Source organism: Moschus berezovskii, chromosome 3 (genome assembly GCF_049115385.1).
Source record: "Moschus berezovskii isolate FMDL1 chromosome 3, NW_MosBer_1.0, whole genome shotgun sequence".
NCBI classification, from domain to species: Eukaryota; Metazoa; Chordata; class Mammalia; order Artiodactyla; family Moschidae; genus Moschus; species Moschus berezovskii.
Window position 1 is genome coordinate 104,808,685 of NC_142462.1, and position 21,938 is coordinate 104,830,622.

The 21,938-nt window shown below is 38.7% G+C and overlaps 1 protein-coding gene across 5 annotated transcripts in view; it reads left to right on the forward strand.

Annotated features, from left to right (window-relative positions):
- The window catches only part of MKLN1 (muskelin 1), a 378,299-nt gene that overhangs the window by 26,618 nt on the left and 329,743 nt on the right, over positions 1 to 21,938 (forward strand). For 4 of the 5 annotated variants that reach the window (XM_055421278.2, XM_088834669.1, XM_055421279.2 and 1 more), the window contains one exon: positions 312 to 436. The exons of the other annotated variant lie outside the window; for it this stretch is intronic. In XM_055421278.2, coding sequence (XP_055277253.1) covers positions 420 to 436 — 17 coding nt within the window. In that variant the 5' untranslated portion in view covers positions 312 to 419. Of the gene's footprint in view, positions 1 to 311; positions 437 to 21,938 lie in introns of those variants that run through there. 5 annotated transcript variants of the gene reach the window in all.

Sequence of the window (21,938 nt, forward strand, 5' to 3'; positions counted from 1 at the left end):
GTTTCTGTAAGCAGGAAGCATATTTCTTCATTTACCTTGGGACTCATAGAACCAACAAAGTACTTGGTACAAAGTAGATGCTCAGTGAATGAAAACAAAGGTTAAAATATCACTGTGAGAATAGACAATAAATTTCCAATCAGAAGATACAATAAGGATTTTACAAAACAAAGATTTATCAAGTCTCTTTGACATCAAAGAGATTTGAAGATTGTCTAAAACTAGAAGAATTTATCAACAATAGAATCATGAGCAGAGAATAGTTAATAGATTTAGATTTCAAATCTGTCCCTTATGGGCTTCCCTTCCAGAGTTCAGAATCCAGACTCTCTGAGCTGTATTTTGGGGTCCTCCAAGCATTCCATCCTCTCGACTCTCCGTAAACTTTTGGATTCATAACCCACTCCATACTTTAGAAAATGGGGATTGGAATAAGGTAAGTGCTAGCTTTTCTATTTGTTTCTCTATTACTTCATTTTCAACCATATACTATACTGGTAGAGCAATAATTTTTAAACTCTCTCTCTGGAGTCTTGATCAGGAGGTATGACTGACTTCCCTGTTTGTCTCGCTGGTCAAACAGTGTTTGAATATCCTATGCATATGACAAAATGTTGCAAAGTGCCTTGAGATACTATATCCTTTCAGATTTTCTTGTTTCATGACTATTTAAATTCTTTATTATTATTCTGTTGAGTTTTTCCTAATATGACTCCATGTAGAAAAAAAAGTGAATTTTGAGAAACCAGAAAGACTTGCTATCCACGTTGGGACAACTTTTGGATCAGATGCACACTCAGAATACAGGGCATAAGCAGTGTCAGCAACCTTCAGAAACAGCTCTGCTGCAGCCGCACTGCATGTGGACAACTGTTCACTGTACACCCACTGTCAGCCTTCTCGAGCCCCTTGTTAATGTTGTTCAGTCTCTAAGTCTTATCCGACTTTTTGCAACCCCGTGGACTGTAGCACGCCAGGCTTCCCTGTCCTTCACTATCTCCCAGAGTTTGCTCAAACTCATGTTCATTGAGTTGGTGATGCCATCAAACCATCTCATCCTCTGTTTTCCCCTTCTCCTCCTACCCTCAATCTTTTCCAGCATCAGGGTCTTTTCCAGTGAGTCGGCTCTCCGCATCAGGTGGCCAAAGTGTTGGAGCTTCAGCGTCAGTCAGTCAGTTCAGTCGCTCAGTCGTGTCCGACTCTTTGCATCCCCATGGACTGCAGCACACCAGGCTTCCCTGTCTATCACCAACTCCCGGAGCTTACTCAAACTCATGTCCATCGAGTCAGTGATGCCATCTAGTCATTTCATCTTCTGTCATCCCCTTCTCCTGCCTTCAATCTTTCCCAGCATCAGGGTCTTTTCCAATGAATCAGTTCTTTGCTTCAGGTGGTCAAAGTATTGGAGTTTCAGCTTCAGCATCAGTCCTTCCAATGAATATTCAGGGTTGATTTCCTTTAGGATTGGCTAGTTTGATCTCTTTGCTCAAGCCCCTTACTTGCTTTCATTTTTCATTCTTAAAAAATTTATTATTTATCTTCATATTTGTTTATTCAGTTCAGTTCAGTTCAGTCGCTCAGTCATGTCCGACTCTTTGTGACCCCATGAATCACAGCACGCCAGGCCTCCCTGTCCATCACCAACTCCCGGAGTTCACTCAAACTCATGTCCACAGAGTCGGTGATGCCATCCAACCATCTCATTCTCTGTCGTCCCCTTCTCCTCCCGCCCCTAATCCTTCCCAGCATCAGAGTCTTTTCCAGTGAGTCAACTCGTCGCATGAGGTGGCCAAAGTATTGCAGTTTCAGCTTCAGCATCAGTCCTTCCAATGAACACCCAGGATTGATCTCCTTTAGAATGGACTGGTTGCTTATCCCCAAATTAGAATGTAAGCTATATAAGGGCAGGAATTTTGTTTTGTTCACCAGTATATGCTCAGCACTTGGAACAATAACTGGTTATATAATAGAAACTCAATATATATTGATTGAATGAACAGTGTCTTAAAAATTTTTTAAGAGACTGATGCATACCCAGCCCTCTAGGGATCTAATGTAAATCTAGCCCGAAGCTTTGTTGCCCTTAACTTTTTGATGGATGGCTAAGATGATAACATTGACCACACGCTGAATGAATTTACAAATGTAAATTGTTGTGCATCTATAAATTATGCACAACTGCAAAGGATAACCAATAAGTTGGATGATACAATCAGGATTCCCCTCCCCCTTATCAAATCCTGACAAAATGTAATGGTGAATCACACCTAACAATATAAAGGGACAAATATAAAGCACTCAGAGATCCCAAAATTCAATTGTACCAGTACAGGTTGGGGGCGAGATGACTTACAATTGCCCACGTAGGAAGATTTAGAGTCTCCTGTTGATTGTGAGTAGATGGTGAGTCAACGCAGTGTGATGTAACTTCCAAAAAGGATCAATCTTTTGTTGTATTAATAGAAATATAGTGTTCAGGTCAGGAAGTAGTTCTCTAGGACTCACTGGTGATCAGGTCACATTTGTTTTGCTTTATGAATTCTGATCTTCAGCCTTTAAGAAAACCATTAATAAAAGGTTCTTCAAGAAGAGTTTAAAAGGGTAAAATGGGACCTTGTAATCAGTGTCATATCAGAAATGATTAAAGGGTCTAAGAGTTTGTGTTGGTGTGTGAGGAGGAGGGAGAGTAGCTACCTTCCCAAGTGAGAAGTGCTGTTCTGCAGGGAAAGTTATGTTTCTTCTCTGGGTAATCCCAGAAGATTGAGTACCCTTGAGTAGAAGATATAAGTATGTGTGTTACAACCCATTAGAATTTGTCAACAATTACTATGTTTGCCCAGTAATCATGTGGACAACTGGCAGAGGTTGTAAGTTCCTTGACCCTGGTGGTGTTCAAGCAGAAACTGGGCACACATGCCTCATGTCCTGAATACATTTGTGATGGAAGTTCAAACACTGGGGTAAGGGATTGGATTAATCACAATAGCTAACACACATTGGGTGCTTACTATATGACAGGTACCATAATAAGTATTAATGTGGGTTATTATTTTTAATACATCAATCTTACTCCATCGTGAAAGTGCAAGTCACTCAGTTGTGTCCAACTCTTCGCAACCCCATGGACTCTACAGTCCATGCAATTCTCCAGGCCAGAATACTAGAGCGGGTAGCTGTTCCCTTCTCCAGGGGATTGTCCCAACCCAGAGATTGAACTCAGGTCTCCCGCATTGCAGGTGGATTCTTTACCAGCTGAGCCACCAGGGAACCCCAAGAATGCTGGAGTTGGTAGCCTATCCCTTCTCTAGCGGATCTTCCTGACCCAGGAATCAAACCAGGGGCTCCTGCATTGCAGGCAGATTCTTACCAGCTGAGCTACCAGCGAAGCGGAAACTGAGGCTTCAAGGGGTTGAGTAACTTTCCCAAGGTCCTAACACCTTGTACAAAGCAGAGCAAGGATTTTAACTTATGCAGTCAGATCCCTGATTTTAACTTATTATTCTAAGGACTCCTACTAAAAAAAATAATTTTTAACTTTTTATCTTTTATTGGAGTATAGTCGATTAACAGCATTGTGATAGTATCAGGTGAACAGCAAATGGACTCAGCCATACATACACATGTATCCATTCTCCCCTGAATGCCCCTCTCTGCTATATATTAATGGCTATATATTAAAAGACCTACTGTATAGCATAGGGAACTCTGCTCAGTGTTATCTGGCTGCTTGGATGGGAGGGAAAACCATTCTTTCCTACCCTGCGATTCTACCACTGTAATGAAGTAATCAAACCAAAGAGCTTATTATCTTCAGTTATAAATGAGTCTGTAGTAAATAGGTTATTTCAACAAAGTATGCAGGCACTAAATTAGCCTGGGCAGTTGCCACTTGTGGTACACTATATGGAGCACAGCATGGGGCCTGGCACACAATAGGTGCTCAATAATTATTTGTTAAGGGACAAGAATGAGTGGACTGCAACCACACAAGATGCATTTGAAATGGAAGAATCTCAATGCATTGTGTCTGAGGGAAAACAAGCACATTTCTGGGTGGTCGACTGAGGACACTTGGCAAAAAGTGATCATCCATCATTCCTGGCAGAGGCCTTGCGAATTCCTGCTCAGGTGTTTGGACAATATTCATTTAAACAAATATTGAGTACCTATCCTGTGCCAGGTATGTCCAACATGCTGAGGGTGCAGAGGTGAATCAGAGGATGCACTGTTAGTGGGGGAGATGGACAGGTAAGCAAATTCTTATGATGCAGTGTGATGAGAGCTTAGCAGGTGTGTGTGTGTGTGTGTGTGTAGTATTACAGGGACACAGAGCAGAAAGGAACTGATTCTACTTGGGTGAAGGATTTGTCCAATACTTGATTATGTTTTCAAAATGACTGTCATGTGTGTTGCATGAGCTTATTTGGTCTTCATGCAGACTGCATGAAATTGTGATCCCTTTTTGAACAAAGATCAAGTAGAGTATCGTGGAGGTTAGGTGAGCTCCCCAAGATCATGCAGCCAGTAATAATAATTGTTGGTGTTTATGGAATGCTTAGGCTACCTGAGGTTCTGTTCTGAGTCATATTAAAATGGTTCATCTTCACAACTCTACAAGGTCACTGTTAATATTATTGCTGTTTTACAAATGAGAAAACTGAGGCACAAGATCTAAATAATTTGCCTGGAGTCACATAGCTAGAAAGTGGAAAAGCCAGGATTTACACCAACCTTTTCTGGCTTTAGCAGGCACACACTTACCCAGTGCACTAAAATCCCTTTAACTGGTCCCCTGAAGAGCTAGGGATTCTTAGATTCTGATTGTAATTTCAGCTTTCTTTCAAGTGACTTTAGCAATATTATTGATACATCCAAAAGAGAGAAACAGTGTGTGCCTGGAGACATTGTGTAGGTTAGGCATCCCTGAAAGTGTTTTGGGAGAGGACAGGGAGGCCTGGCGTGCTGTGATTCATGGGGTCGCAAAGAGTCGGACACAACTGAGCGACTGAACTGAACTGACCAAACTGATGGTAAAATCTAGGCTCTCCAAAATCACTGCAGATGGTGACTGCAGCCATGAAATTAAAAGACGCTTGCTCCTTGGAGGGAAAGCTATGACTAACCTAGACAGCATATTAAAAGGCAGAAACATTACTTTGCCTACAAAGATCCATCTAGTCAAAGCTATGGTTTTTCCAATAGTCATGTATGGATGTGAGAGTTGGACCATAAAGAAAGCTGAGCGTCAAAGAATTGATGTTTTTGAACTGTGGTGTTGGAGAAGACTCTTGAGAGTCCCTTGAACTTCAAGGAGTTCAAACCAGTCCATCCTAAAGGAAATCAGTTTTGAATATTCATTGGAAGGACTAATGCTGAAGCTGAAACTCCAGTACTTTGGCCACCTGATGCAAAGGACAGACTCATTGGAAAAGACCCTGATGCTGGGAAAGATTGAAGGCAAGAGGAGAAGGGGACGACAGAGGATGAGATGGTTGGATGGCATCACCGACTTGATGGACATGGGTTTGAGTAAGCTCCAGGGGTTGGTGATGGACTAGGAAGCCTGGCATGCTACAGTCCATGGGGTCACAAAGAGTCAGATATGACTGAGCAACTGAACTGAACTGATGATAAAATCTAAAACTGGCATTAGTTGTGATTTCAGGGTTTTTCAGGGAAGCCAGAATTTGGCCTTTTGTTCTCCAGGCCAGCAGGTCTGGGCTCTAGGCACTATGATTTGTTACACGTAGGAACTAGCCACCAATACTTACTTGCAGCCTTTTAAAATTTGGCTTAAATTTTTCTAAAAGAAGACAACAAGATGTGAAACATTAAGAATGAAACAAGTTAAATTCAATACCTTATATGTAAGCAAGAGTGGAGATACAGAAAAGGAGAAATGAAGCACATAATTGCTTAAATCGTCCAAGCTTTCTCTCCATAATAAAAATTCTTGGATTGAAAAATAGTTCAATCCAATAGTATTGTACCTTAATAATTAGGTTGGGTTTCCTGTGTAGTAAATCTTAGAAAAAATTGGTTATTAAAATGAATGAAGTAGATTACCCTTCCCTCAGTAATTACTACTTCAGCTAATGTGAATATTACCTGTGTGATTGAATCTACTGCATTTTTAAGACACCCATCTCCAATAATTTTTGGAGATTCAGTAATTTAAAAGTCGACAGTGGGTGGGAATTTCTGTGGTAGGCAGAGGGACAGTAAAGGTCCATGTTCTTCGACATTCTTTCCTTCAAATCAAGTTTTTTGGTTTTGGTTGGTTTTCAGTGTTTTATTACGTATGGAGACCTAGTAGATGTAACTGATTTATCTTAGCCTTTGTGTTTATAGATTTCTATTTTCTTGGCTTCAGGTCCTTGGAAACATTTGTTTTGATGGTGGCAGGAGAGTTAGTCATGTTTTATTTTTGTTGTTCCCATTTATTTTTAAAATCTTTTAGTTCAAGTCCACTTACAAGGTGTTTTATAACCTGTATTTATGTTTCCACACACAAAAAAAACATTCCTAGTAGTAATTCTAGTACACTCATAAAAACAGTTAATAATTTAATGCACATCAGAATGATTCTGTGATATTAGTAAACTGGAACTAGGATATGCTTTGGAAAAATGTGTTTGAAATTTGTAATTGGATTTAGCATTTACATATGAAATTTCAAGTTTCTTAGATCAATTATTTTTGAGTTACCAAGCAGCCAAATTCTTCTTTTCTTTTCATTACTGAGTCAACAAAAGTTGGAAAATTCTTTTCTCACATATTCCATTCTTTAACTGAGCCTGAAGGTAAATGGCTTTTTAAAAAACCACATCTCAAACAAGCAATTTTACATGAGGTTATGAGTAAATGAATAGAATGGGCTCTACTGGCACTGGGGATGTGCGTCTAATTAGAACTCTCAATCTTCCAAACATATCATTTACTAACACTGAGGTTTTTAATTCTTAACTTTGAGCCCATTGGGATGGAAACAAGTGACCCTTGTTGGAAATATGTCATGAATCAACTTTCTCAGGTTGACCTTTAGTTTGTTGGTCACCAAATCAAAACACTATTTATTCTCAGGCTTAAAGATGTCTGTACCTTCTTAAATTTGTTGTAAGATCAAAGAAATAAAACACTGCTTTGCTGCTGTGAACAGGTTGCCTTCTCTCTTTTCCTTGATGCCACTTAGTTTCTTCATGAGCAATAATGCATCCTACCGGCTCCATGCATGAAGCAATATGAAGCATGTTGCACCTCTTGCACATCCTCTGTTGTGGATGGGAGGTAGACAACTCTGTTTTTACAATGAGACAGACGAATATCAGCCTTCAAACTGACTTGACATACTTTCTAGTTCAGAGCTCCATACTAGGCACCAAAGACTGTTAGAAATGCTCTCAAGAGCCAATGTTCATAACTTAAAAGTAGTAACATAAAATTTGCATCTATTAGATTACTTTGTGACCTTGAGCAAGCAATTTAACCTCCCTCCAAAATAACTATTTCATAGTGTTATTATAGAAAATCGTTGATATTATATACATGAAAATACACAAAGCCTAGCACATAGTTGCAAGTGAAGGCTGAATTTATGTGAAGCATATAATTAACCACTCATGGAACCTCAAATGGACAAATGAATCCAAATTGACATCTGTCTCTAATCAGTTTTAAATCAGAAAATTTCACTTCTAAATGAATCATTCCATCTACCAATGATTTTGCTTCATAGTCTACATTCAGAACAAAATGTTACTTAAGTGATAATCTGCTAATGTATTTCATAACAGGAGCTGACTATGGTTTCTTTAGGAGAAAATCACAGGTAAACAAAAAGAAGGAAAATTATATAAATGAAAGGTCTTTATTTAGAAATAAATGAAGAAGGGGCAGTTATCTGATAAAAGAACATTCAGATCATGATATAATTACATGTCTACATGTAATTACGAAATATAATTGTATTTATGTTGGTTTAAAAATTTTTTTTCTGATCTTAAAGGACTAATTTTCTCATAATTGAATGACAAATTCTGCAGTACCTCGTATTAAAAATACCCATTAACTATCTTTTTCTTAATTCCATCTGTTGTCATGGACTTACATTTATCTCAGGGATACAAAAAGAATGATTTAAATTGCTTGCTCTTTCTGCTTATTAGAAAGGAGGAGAAAGAACCATTCCCCCAACCCACTTAACTATGAAAAAAGGACTCTCCCAAGTTGCCAGGAACTAACACAATAGTAAAATTACAAGAAAATTTTGTTAAGAAATCTTTTCTCATCTGAAAGTTATTTGACTGAAACCTGAGGTGCTGAATTTCAGCACAAAGGTGACTTTGGAAGAGAAAGTTTGTGCCAAAATGGATCAGTTGTTTTTGTGTTATGTAAGGAGGAGAAAAAGAATTAACTATTTACTCCTAAGCTATAATTTAAGATTACCCTAGTACACCAAATGAGAGAATGTCCAAATCGCAAACTTTACCTTAGCCTTATATTTTCACGAACTATTTTCTGTATCCACTCAAAACTAAATAAAATTAAATATTAAGTAATTTGCAGTGCCCAAATATATTTTAAAAGTACAAAGTTATTTAAGAAGTGAACTTTAGTTGAATTGTAAAAAATGGTATTATTAAATAATTTAAAACGTTTTTAAAGAATAATTTTTCCTGATTATATACAATATAAGTGCAATATAAAAATATAAAATATGCAATACAGTAAAAACAAAAAAGTAAAAATCACCAAAATCACCCACAATTCTATCATCCAGAGATAATCACCTTCCATATTTTGCTGTATCCCTTGCAGTGGGTATTCACACATACACAAACCCATTATATGTAAATATCTATTACTGTTTTATTATAGAAAATTTAAAACATGAACAAAAGTAGACAGAAAGCATCATGAACCTTTTGTACCTATCAACCTATGATGACCGAACCAAACCATCAATTCCCTCTTCTTCTTCCCCACTTGTTTTACTTTAAAGCAAATTCTAGGAATTGTTTCATCTCATTCAGTATGGATCTTTAAAAGATAAGACTTTAAAAACATAACCATTATCACATCCAAACTAATTAACAATGATATCTTACTAATATTAAATAATTAAGTTATTGTTTAGAATTTCAATTGTCTCATGAATGTTATCATAGTTTATTTTCATAAATTGTTTCAAGCAGAATCCAAATAAGGTTCACACGATGAGATTGGCTGATCTATCTGTTAAATCTCTTTAAATATAAGTGGGTTTCCATTCAAATAGTTTTATTTCTTCCAAATTATTTGTTGAAGAAACCAAGTTGTTTGTCTTGTAGAACATCTCACAACATAGACTTTTTCTCACTGTAACCGCATAGTATAGTCTAACATGTTCCTCTGTCCTCTACAGTACCTGCAACTGGGTTTAATAGATTCAGTTGGGTTTTCTGTTGTTGTCATTGTTTGTTTGTTTGGTGTTTGTTTTTTTTTTTTGGCATGACTGCTTTATAGATAGTAAAGTGTTTTGCCATTAAGAGGTGCATAATGTGTAATAATCTCTTCTTTTATGTTACCTGGAGTCATTAGTTTGTTTATTGTTGCTGTTGTTCAGCAACACTAATTTGTGTCCGACTCTTTGTGACCCCATAGACTGCAGCACACCAGGTTCCTCTGTCCTCCAGTATCTTCCAGCATTTGTTCAAATTCATGTCTGTTGAGTCAGTAATGCTGTTTTGTCATCTTATGCATTAATTTATTCAAGATTGCAAAATGGCTAGATTTGATATCCTATTGTTCCTTGAATTGATTTTCTAGCATGTACAAATGGTGGCTAAATAGATGTTTTGTGATTTTGCTTTTTAAGTTTGTCCTTAAATTATCATTCAAAATCATAACTAGAAACATAATTAATTTGTTTCACACATCGTGTTTGTTTTTCTTATTAAAGCTGAAATGAACACTTCTTTGGTCTGTGGCAGCATCTTCAAATTACCTCCTGACTTTTGACCTGACCCTAGTAGTCTTTGATAGTGCCTCTGCTAGTTGGTATAAAAGATGATCTAGGCTTATCTTGTATAATTTACACAGTACAAATCTATTTAATATTTAAGACTTGAGTATATATAAATATAATACAAAACCATAGGATGGAAACTATTTATAATAAGCAAAAGACTGGAAACAACCCAAATGCTCATAAATAGAGGACTGACTGAACAGAGTATGGTACAATCTTACAGTAGAGTTATTTGCAGTTATAAAATGACATTAGAAATCTTTAGTTATTTAGATATACTTATGTGGGTTGCGCTCTAAGATATATTTTATGTAAAGCAGAAAGAGGGAAAAAAGTGAGTCTAGGATGCTACCATGTGTGTAAGAATGGATATAAATGTATATACACACACACATTTATATATATACATGAGTGAGTGAAAGTTGCTCCGTCATGTCTGACTCTTTGCGACTCCATGGACTATACAGTCCATGGAATTCTCCAGGCCAGAATACTGGAGTGGGTACCCATTCCCTTCTCCAGAGGATCTTCCCAACCCAGGAATCGATCCCAGGTCTCCAGGCAGATTCTTTATCAGCTGAGCTACCAGGGAAAGAAGTCCAATATATAAACATACACATATACATGCATATATATATATATATATGCATATATATATAATGTAGATTTGATTTGAATTTGAATCATGTAAATATTTTTCATAATTACAAAATCTATAGAAATGCATTTCCTAATTTTTAAAAGCATAATTATATTATATCCAGCTGGTAGAGAAGGCAATGGCAACCCACTCCAGTACTCTTGCCTGGAAAATCCCATGGATGGAGGAGCCTGGTGGATTACAGTCCATGGGGTCACTAACAGTCGGACACGACTGAGCGACTTCACTTTCACTTTTCAAATTCATGCATTGGAGAAGGAAATGGCAACCCACTCCAGTGTTCTTGCCTGGAGACTCCCAGGGATGGGGGAGCCTGGTGGGCTGCCATCTATGGGGTCGCACAGAGTCAGACACGACTGAAGTGACTTAGCAGCAGCAGCATACAGAGAACTATTTCAAATAACTTTAAGACACAGTAATTTGACTATATATCCCTAATGGGATATAAGGACAAAAATGAAGTGCAAAAACATTTGTTAACAGTTTTTGGTAATCATTTTGTTGCTAGTAGTATCACTACTTGGTTCACGTACTGTTGAAACTTCGCTTGGAGAATTTTGAGCATTACTTTGCTAGCGTGTCAGATGAGTGCAATTGTGTGATAGTTTAAGGGAAAGGCTACCCACTCCAGTATTCTGGCCTGGAGAATTCCATGGACTATATAGTCCATGGGGTCACAAAGAGTTGGACACGACTGAGTGACCTTCACTTTCACTTTGAACATTCTTTGGCATTGCCTAGAACTTCCAGATGTTCAAGCTGGATTTTGAAAAGGCAGAGGAACCAGAGATCAAATTGCCAACATCCATTGGATCATCAAAAAGCAAGAGAGTTCCAGAAAAACATCTGCTTCATTGACTACGTCAGAGCCTTTGACTGTGTGGATCACGATAAACTGTGGAAAATTCTGAAAGAGATGGGAATACCAGACCACCTTACCTGCCTCCTGAGGAATCTGTATGCAGGTCAAGAAGCAACCGTTAAAATTAGATGTGGAACAACAGACTGGTTCCAAATTGGGAAAGCCTGTATATTGTCACCCTGCTTATTTAACTTATATGCAGAGTACATCATGCAAAATGCTGGGCTGGTTGAAGCACAAGCTGGAATCAAGACTGCTGGGAGAAATATCAATAACCTCAGATATGCACATGACACCACCCTTATGGCAGAAAGTAAAGAGGAACTAAAGAGTCTCTTGATGAAGCTGAAAGAGGAGGGTGAAAAAGCTGGCTTAAAATTCCAACATTCAAAAAACTAAGGTCATGACATCTGGGCCCACTACTTCATGGCAAATAGATGGGAAAACAATGGAAACAGTAACCAGACTTTATTTTGGGGGGCTCCAAAATCACTGCAGATAGTGACTGCAGCCATGAAATTAAAAGATGCTTGCTCCTTGGAAGAAAAGCTGTGACCAACCTAGACAGCATATTAAAAAGCAGAGACATTACTTTTCTAACAAAGGTCCATATAGTCAAAGCTAAGTTTTCTCCAGTAGTTGTGTATGGAGGTGAGAGTTGGATCACAAAGAAAGCTGAGCACCCAAGAATTGATGCTTTTGAACTGTGGTGTTGGAGAAGACTCTTGAGAGTCCCTTGGACAGCCAGGAGATCAAACCAGGCAATCCTAAAGGAAATCAACCCTGAATATTCATTGGAAGGACTGATGCTGAAACTGAAACTCTAAAATTTTGGCCACTGGATGTGAAGAGCTGACTCATTAGAAAGGACCCTGATATAGGGACAGATTGAGGCAGGAGAAGGGGATGACAGAGGATGAGATGTTTGGATGGTATTACCAACTCAGTGAACATAGCTCTGGGAGATGATGAAGGCTGGAAGCCTGGCGTGCTGCAGTCCATGAGGTTGCAAAGAGTCGGACACAACTGAGCGACTGAACAATAACTATATATATATACATATACACACACACACTTGTAATGAATATATGTATAACATCAGTTTAGCCATTCTCCTATTTTTGGACATTTAGGTTGATTCCAATTTGTTATAGTTATGTATAATACTGCAACAAAGCATCTGTGCACATCTTATTATCTCTTTAGTACAAATTTCTATAAGTCAAATTACCTGGCCAGAGGGTAAGAACATATTTAAGCTCTTAATTAATATTAATATTGTCCAATCGCCTCTAGAAAGTTTAGAGCAGGATACACACCAAGCAAGTGTTTCATCCCATGAATAGTTATAAATATTCACATTGACATGGTTCTGTCAATATGATTTAAGTCAGGTAATCACTCCAGTTTTCTTTGCTCTTCCCTCTTTGATTTTCTTCTAGAGAACATTAAAAATTAAAAATGCCACATGAAAAAACTATACTGATGTAATATTTACATATTTACATTATGAATTAATAACTTTATTAAACAAAGATTAGAATGGCTTTATCAAACTAAATGTATTACTTATAAATTAATGTGTGGAATTGCTAATGCTTTAGTTGCAAACAGATATATAATGAATGTATTAAGTTATTAATTTTTATAGCTCTTTGGTAAATTGGTAGCTACTTTTGAAACTCTTGAGATTTTTAGTTATAATCTTACCTTCCAGGAATTTGTTACATGTAAAGCTTTATTTTTCTGATATAGTTTAGAAAGTTAAATAACTCTGCAAACATTACTTACATGTACTTTATATATACAATTCCACATGAATAATGAAAGCCAAAAAAAAAAGATAACAGATTTAAAAAAAAACATAGGCTGTAAGAGCTAGAAAGATCTTAAAGATCATCTGATCTAACTGCTTCACTTAATACACTGGGAATCTAAGGCAAAAGGCAGTTATGTAACTTCCCTGAGGTCATACAACTGATTTGTAACAGAGTAAGATAAAAATCCAAATCTCATTCAACACAGTGCCCTATCCATGTAGCTTCTCAGAATTAGCAAAACCTACAAGGAGATCCAACTAGTCCATTCTAAAGGAGATCAATCCTGGGTGTTCATTGGAAGGACTGATGCTAAAGCTGAAACTCCAATACTTTGGCCACCTCATGCGACGAGTTGACTCACTGGAAAAGACTCTGATGCTGGGAGGGATTGGGGGCAGGAGGAGACGGGGACGACAGAGAATGAGATGGCTGGATGGCATCACCGACTCGATGCACATGAGTTTGAGTGAACTCCGGGACAGGGAGGCCTGGTGTGCTGTGATTCACGGGATCGCAAAGAGTCGGACATGACTGAAAGACTGAACTGAACTGAACTGAGTGCAAAATGCGAAATTAAAATAATTGTTGCATTGGAGAAATGGGATTTAAGGTGTCTTCCTTTGAAATTCTACTGTTATGCTATCTTCTCACTGAAAAAACAAAACTGAAAATAGACCAAAAACTACATTATAAACTCAGGTAAAAGACCATTTCTCTTATATGAAAGCTGCTGCTGCGTCACTTCAGTCATGTCTGACTCTGTGTGACCCCATAGATGGCAGCCCACCAGGCTCCCCCGTCCCTGGGATTCTCCAGGCAAGAACACTGGAGTGGGTTGCCATTTCCTTCTCCAATGTGTGAAAGTGAAAAGTGAAAGTGAAGTCACTCAGTTGTGTCCTACTCTTAGTGACCCCATGGACTGCAGCCTACCAGGCTCCTCCGTCCATGGGATTTTCCAGGCAAGAGTACTGGAGTGGGGTGCCATTGCCTTCTCTATATGAAAGCTAGAAATAGATTATTCTAATAGTTGGGATTTATAGCAATCAAAATATACAACATTTGAAAGATGTATATATATATATATACACACACACACACACACACACAAACACATACATAGTTGTTGTTTAGTTGCTAAGTCGTGTGATTCCATGGATTGTAGCTCACCAGGCTTCTCTGTCCATACACACATTATTGCAGTTACTTCACTGTTACTCTCTCATTGAATTCTGACAATCATCTCAAACACAGAGTTTATGAGACTTGCCCCAGGTATTCCCATGAGTTTCAGGGTCTGGATTTGAACCTAGGTATTCATAGACACAGTGTATTGTTTGCAGTTTCAAGCCTCTGTGTTCGGTTTCATTGCTGCTGAGGGGTCCTGTGATTGTTTGACCCTCCTCAGCTCTCTCCCCACAGTGTCAAAGTTTCCACCTTAGAAATCCATTTGCTTGAATAAAATGATGGAATTCCTTAGGGCAAAAATTTTTAGAAACATGTCTTTGAAACCCTTTACTTGCCACTTGCTAAGTATGTGATTTTTCTTTCACTATCTGTAATGTAGGTATGACAGTACTTACCTCATTGGATTATTGGAGGAGTAAAGAAAATAAATTGTATCTACTTTTTAGTAGGATACTTAACTCACAGTAAATATTCAATAAGCAATATCTGTCATCAACTATCTTTGCCATCACCATCAATATTATTAATATAATTATTAACATTATCATATTTCTTTCCTATTGACCACTTTTTAAATGCAAAATCCTGTGGAAGCAATAATGCATTATTTAAGGGGCTGCTGACTCATCGGTTGTTTTCCTCCCAACAGGAGAGAGCAGACGTAATAAAGCTCAGGAAAGGAGAGGGAGAGATGGAAAAGAGGAGTGGAGACCTGGAAGACAGAGCTTTTACCTCCAGCTAGTTGGAGTTTACAGAACAGTTCACTATAAGTCCCATGCTCTGCTATGGGATCCTGTCACCTTTATCAGGTTTTAGAAAGCCTACTTGAGAATGGGGAAGACAATTGTTCCCAGGCCATGGAGACAGACTGTCGCTGCTCAAGGAGTCCTACACACCATGGCCACTGCCTGTCCAAGCTGCAGGGGTGAAAGAGGGCAAATAACCCTCAGCAAATGCTTCTGTTTACTGTGCCTGGAAACAGGCTTTTTGCCATGGAAAATTTTCTCATTGTACCCATAGGTACAGGACCTGTATTGCACAATACGGAAGATCTTATTAAGGCTTCTTGCTAACCTGTGTACATGCTGTGCTTGAAGCCCAAAGGCTGTTTGCCATTTCTGGGGTGTTATTCCACTTTTTGCTCAGGGGTAAGGTTTTAAGGTGGCTTACCAGAGCATCCCTACACTCTTCTCTAAAATCTTCCTCTGGTCAGGGATCCCTGAAGTCTTCCTGTTTTATGCTGCCAGCTTCTCCTAAGATTTGCATACTCTTATTTCCACTGTTTTATTTCACGTTTTTCATTGTTATGACAAGAACATAAGCAAGTGGTAAAATATAAAATAGTTCTAAAGGGTGTTCAGTGAAAAGTACATCTCATTCCTATCCCTATCCCCAGTGCCACTGCCTAGAAGTAACCGTTGTTCATTCATTCATTCAGAAAACATGGCCTCGTGCCTTCTTTGTCCACAATACTTAGGGCTGAGTAGCAAACAGACAGGTAATAGTATTATTAATAATAGGAGCTGATGGGCCACGAAGAAGATCCAAAAGTAATTATCATATAGAATATCAAAAAGTGATAAATGTTACAAACAGAAACAAACAAGGGAGGAGGATAGAGTAATATTTGAACAAGCAAAGAGAGAAGGAGGTATTGTGAGGAGCATTCCAAACAAAGGGACAGCATGCTCTAGCAAGGTTGGCAGGCTGTTGGGACAGCATTTTAAATATTTATTTTTATTTGTAAAACACTCATATCTACCACAGATCAGACATTCTTCTGAGCACTTTATATATGTTAATTCTGTTAATCCTTAGAAGCAGCCCAGGCACTCTTATCCTCCCCATTGTAAAGGGGAATTGAGCCACAGAAGAATTAGGAACATTGTTTAGAGTCACAAAGCTAGTGAGCAGTGAGAGCTAGACTTCCACACAGGCTGTCTGGTTTTGTCTGGCTCATTTCTTAGTTGCTACAGTCTGTTGCCACAGAGGAGGCAGGCGGTACTGGAGACCTGTGGGGCCATGCTGAGGGCAAGATGACGGTAATGGGAGAGCCTTGAACAGAAGAGTGACAGGTACATTCTTTCAGAAAATTCTGACATATCTATATGCATTTATATAAGTGTATATGGGCTTCCCTGGTCACTCAGCAATAAAGAATCCACCTGCAATGCAGGAGCTGCAGGAGACCTGGGTTTGATCCCTGGGTCGGGAAGATCCCCTGGAGCAGGGCATGGCAACCCACTCCAGTATTCTTGCCTGGAGAATGTCATGTACAGAGGATCCTGGCGAACTATACAGTCCATATAGTCACAAAGAGTGGGACATGACTAAGGTGACACAGCATGTACACACGTATATGTGTGTATATATGTGTGTGTCTTTGAGGTTTGTGTCCTCTTAGTAGTTAATACGCTTAATGTTAAAATGTAAAACAATTTTAATTTGTGAGAAGGAGAGAAAGACTTGATATTATGTATGTTGAAGTTAAAGATGATATCTTAGCAAATAATATTTGGGGCACAGTGATTTCTTATATTTTTAAAGTCTTACAAATACTTTTCTATTCTGGGGCTTTGGCAGTACTTATGTATCTGACTGTCCACCCGTAGGAAAACAAATCAACTTTCTTTTTTTAACAATTCAGTGGTTTTTAGTATATTCACAGTGTTGTACAACCATTGTCATTATCCAATTCCAAAATATTTCCATCAACTTTCCAATCATCAAAAATTCCAATATTTCCAAAAGCAACTCTTCAAGAGATAGGAATACCAGACCACCTTTCCTATCTCCTGAGAAACCTGTATGCAAGCAAAGATGCAACAGTTAGAACCAGATATAGAACAATGGACTGGTTCCAAATTGGGAAAGGAGTACTTCAAGGTTGTATATTGTCATCCTGCTTAGTTAACTTATATGCAGGGTATATCCTGTGAAATGCTGGGCTGGATGACTCACAAGCTGGAATCAAGATTACTGGGAGAAATATCAACAACCTCAGATAGCCAGATGATACCACTCAAATGGCAGAAAGTGAAGAAGAACAAAAGAGCCTCTTGATGAGGGTGAAAGAGGAGCATGAAAAAGCTGGCTAAAACTCAGAATTCAAAATACTAAGATCAAGATATATGGTCCCATCACTTAACGGCAAATAAATGGGGAAAAGGTGGAAACAATGACAGATTTTATTTTCTTGGGCTCCAAAATCACTGTGAATGGTGACTACAGCCACAGAATTAAAAGGCAATTGCTCGTTGAAAGAAAAGCTATGACAACTTAAGACAGCATATTAAAAAGCAGAGACATCACTTGCTGACAAAAGTCCGTATAGTCAAAGTTATTGTTTTTTCAGTAATCTTGTACAGATATGAGAATTGGACCACAATGAAGACTAAATGCTCGATAATTGATGCCTTTGAACTGTGATGCTGGAGAAGACTCTTGAAAGTCCTTTAGACAACAAGGAGATTAAACTTGTCAATCCTAAAGGAAATCAACCCTGGAAGGACTTATGCTGAAGCTGAAGCTCCAATACTTTGGCCACCTGATGAGAAAAGCAGACTCATTGGAAAAGACCCTGATGCTGGGAAAGATTGAAGGCAGGAGAGATGAGGGTGACAGAGGATGAGATGGTTGGATGGCATCTCCAATTCAAAGGACATGAGTTTGGGCAAACCCCAGGAGATAGTGAAGGACAGGGAAGCCTGGAGTTCATGGGGTTGCAAAGAGTTGGACATGACATAGTGACTGAACAAAAGAAACTTCATAATTGTTAGCAGTCACTCTCAATTCTGCTCTTCCCCCACCTCTGGAAGCCACTAATCTATTCTCTGTCTCTATGAATTTACCCATTATGGATATTTCATATAAATGGAATCATGCAATGTGTGACCTTTTGTATCTGGCTTTCACTGAGCAAGGGTGAAAGGGTTATCCATACTATAAGGGTCATCCATACTGTAGCTTGAATTGGTACCTCATTCCGTTTTATTCAGTTCAGTTCAGTTCAGTTCAGTCGCTCAGTCGTGTCCGACTCTCCGCGACCCCATGAATCACAGCACGCCAGGCCTCCCTGTCCATCACAAACTCCCGGAGTACACTCAAACTCATGTCCACAGAGTCGGTGATGCCATCCAGCCATCTCATTCTCGGTCGTCCCCTTCTCCTCCCGCCCCCAACCTTTCCCAGCATCAGAGTCTTTTCCAGTGAGTCAACTCGTCGCATGAGGTGGCCAAAGTATTGCAGTTTCAGCTTTAGCATCAGTCCCTCCAATGAACATCCAGGATTGATCTCCTTTAGAATGGACTGGTTGGATCTCCTTGCAGTATAAGGGACTCTCAAGAGTCTTCTCCAACACCACAGTTCAAAAGCATCGATTCTTCGGCGATCAGCTTTCTTCACAGTCCAACTCTCACATCCATACATGACCACGGGAAAAACCATTGCCTTGACTAGACGGACCTTGGTTGGCAAAGTAATGTCTCTGCTTTTTAATATACTATCAAGGTTGGTCATAACTTTCCTTCCAAGGAGCAAGCGTCTTTTAATTTCATGGCTGCAATCAGCACCTGCAGTGATTTTGGAGCCCAAAAAAACAAAGTCTGACACTGTTTCCACTGTTTTTCCATCTATTTCCCATGAAGTGATGGGACCAGATGCCATGATCTTTGTTTTCTGAATGTTGAGCTTCAAGCCAACCTTTTCACTCTCCTCTTTCACTTTCATCAAGAGGCTTTTATTACTGAATAATAATAATATTCCAGTGTATGGATTTATCACATTTTGTTTATCCATTCTTCAATTGGTGGACATCAGGGTTGTTTTTACTTCATAGCTATTATGAATAATGCTGCTGTTCACATTTGTTTACAAGTTTTGGCTGAGCATGTTTGTAATTTTGGGGTATCAGTTCAATTCAGTCTCTCAGTTGTTTCTGACTCTTTGTGACCCCGTGAACTGCAGCACACCAGGCTTCCCTGTCCATCACCAACTCCCAGAGGTTGCTCAAACTCATGTCCATCGAGTCAATGATGCCACTTCATCTTCTGTTGTCCTCTTCTCCTTCTCCCTTCAATCTTTCCCAGCATCAAGGTATTTTCCAATGAATCAGTTCTTCACATCAGGTAGCCAAAGTATTGGAGTTAAGCTTCAGCATCAATCCTTTCAATGAATATTCAAAACTGATTTCCTTTAGGATTGACTGGTTTGATCTCCTTGCTGTCCAAGGGACTCTGAAGAGTCTTCTCCAGCACCACAGTTCAAAAACATCAATTCTTCGGCGCTCAGCTTTCTTTATGGTCCAACTCTTTTGGGTATACCAGTGGAATTGCTGGGTTATATTCTAACTGTATGTTTATTATCAAATCAATTTCTGAGTACAATGTATTGCATAGCACTTCAACCCTTGTAAGGGGAAAATTATAGGAGCAAGTGGTTGCTTTAGCAAATGTGCTATCCTGTTCTTTTTATATGAAAAGGTGGCAGATTGGTGGTGGTGCCCATTTCTTAGGGTTTAACATGTCAGTATCTGAATGTCATTGGCACCTACTGGATATATTCTCCATGCAGATCCCGCCTTTTGTAGCCCTCTCCATACAATAGATGGGGAGTGGCCATGAAGAAGTGGCCTTTGAAGTAAGCAAAGAGCTCAACTGAGTAACTTAATCCATCCAGGTACTCCTAGGAGCATCATGGCCAAGGTCAGTCTAGAAAAGTGAAGGCTTTGAGATTATAAAGTTCCCTAAGAATATTAAGGGTAATAATGAAAGCCCCAACATTTTATCTTTCACTCTATGCCTAACACAATGCTAAATGCTTTACAACTTTTTTTCTAGACCTGAACTTTCTAATATGGTAGCCACTGACCACAGCTGGCTATTAAGTTCTTAAAACATGGTTAGTTTGAGTCTAACCATATGTGTAAAATACATATTGGGTTTTGATAACTTAGTACAAAAAAAGGGAATGTAAAATATCTCACTGATACTTTTATGTTGAAATGATATTTTGGATATGTTGAGTAAAATACATCACTAAAATTAATCTCACCTGTTTATTTTTACTTGTATTAATGGAACTACTAGAAAATTTTAAATTATATATGTGACTCACATTTATGGATAGCATTATATTTCTATTGGACAGCATTTGTTCTAGTCTATTCTTCACAAGTAATTTGATCAGCTGGACTGTATTACCACCCCCAAATTATGGGTGAGGAAATTGAGACTTAGAGAACTTAAGTAAATTGCCTGTGATCACACAGCTGTGACTTAAGCACAAATCTGCTATCTCTAAGCCTGAATTCTTACCCATTATTCTATGCTGTCTTCCCAGAGTTCAGAAGTACAACCCATTTGGTGTAGAAATGGCTATGATCATTAGCTATGGCAAAATGCTGTTTTCACGTCTCCATTGTGGAGCACAAGAAAAATCATCCATGCCATTCTGTAAGGTAGAATTTAGATTGTAGTTGGGAAAAATTGCCTATGGGGAAGTTTCTGAAATACTAATTCTTTGTTTGTAACAGCTTGGGGCTTACTCACCAAAGATAGAAGGTAGATGAAACTACTTCAGAGGTTACTTTCATTTCTATGATCTTATATTGCAATTCATGTCAGATTCACAGGTCAGTTGCTGCTGTAAGGCTCAGAGTGAGATGGAGTAAAGAGAGATGAATTAGTGCTTCAGTTTCAACCTTTTTTCCTGTAAAATGTAAGACTTTAATATCATCCCATTTCATTTGAATTTGTGAAAACCTCAATGGGACATTCTTCATAGCAATGGCGCCCTCTTCTAAGCTGCAATGAAGAGCAGGTGGCAGAACAGTTTAGGAGAGAAAGAGTCACTCCATTTTCTTCCTCACAACCTCTACCTTAAATCATTTTCTAAAATACGCATTTTTAACTCAGTCAGTCATCCTTTTCCTAAGGCATCAGTGTACACCACTCAAAAATAATTTTCATATGTGCATATTAATACTAGGGGAGGGATTGGGGGCAGGAGGAGAAGGGGACAACAGAGGATGAGATGGCTGGATGTCGTCACCAACTCGATGCACATGAGTTTGGGTGAACTCCGGGAGCTGGTGATGGACAGGGAGGCCGGGCGTGCTGCGATTCATGGGGTCGCAAAGAGTTGGACATGACTGAGCAACTGAACTGAACTGATTGCTATATCATAAATACTGTAACTTAATTTTGCTCTCATTTTATATAACTTGTATATAACATGTATCATGAGTATGATTCACTTATTTAATTCCAAATACCAAAGGGAAAGAAGCCCAGTTTAGAACACTAGTTTCTTAAGCTACTTTTCCAAGATGGGATGTCAAGGGAAGGATTAAGATCATTGGAACTTACGCTTTGTCTCAGGGTCTCTTCCCAAATGTTTAAA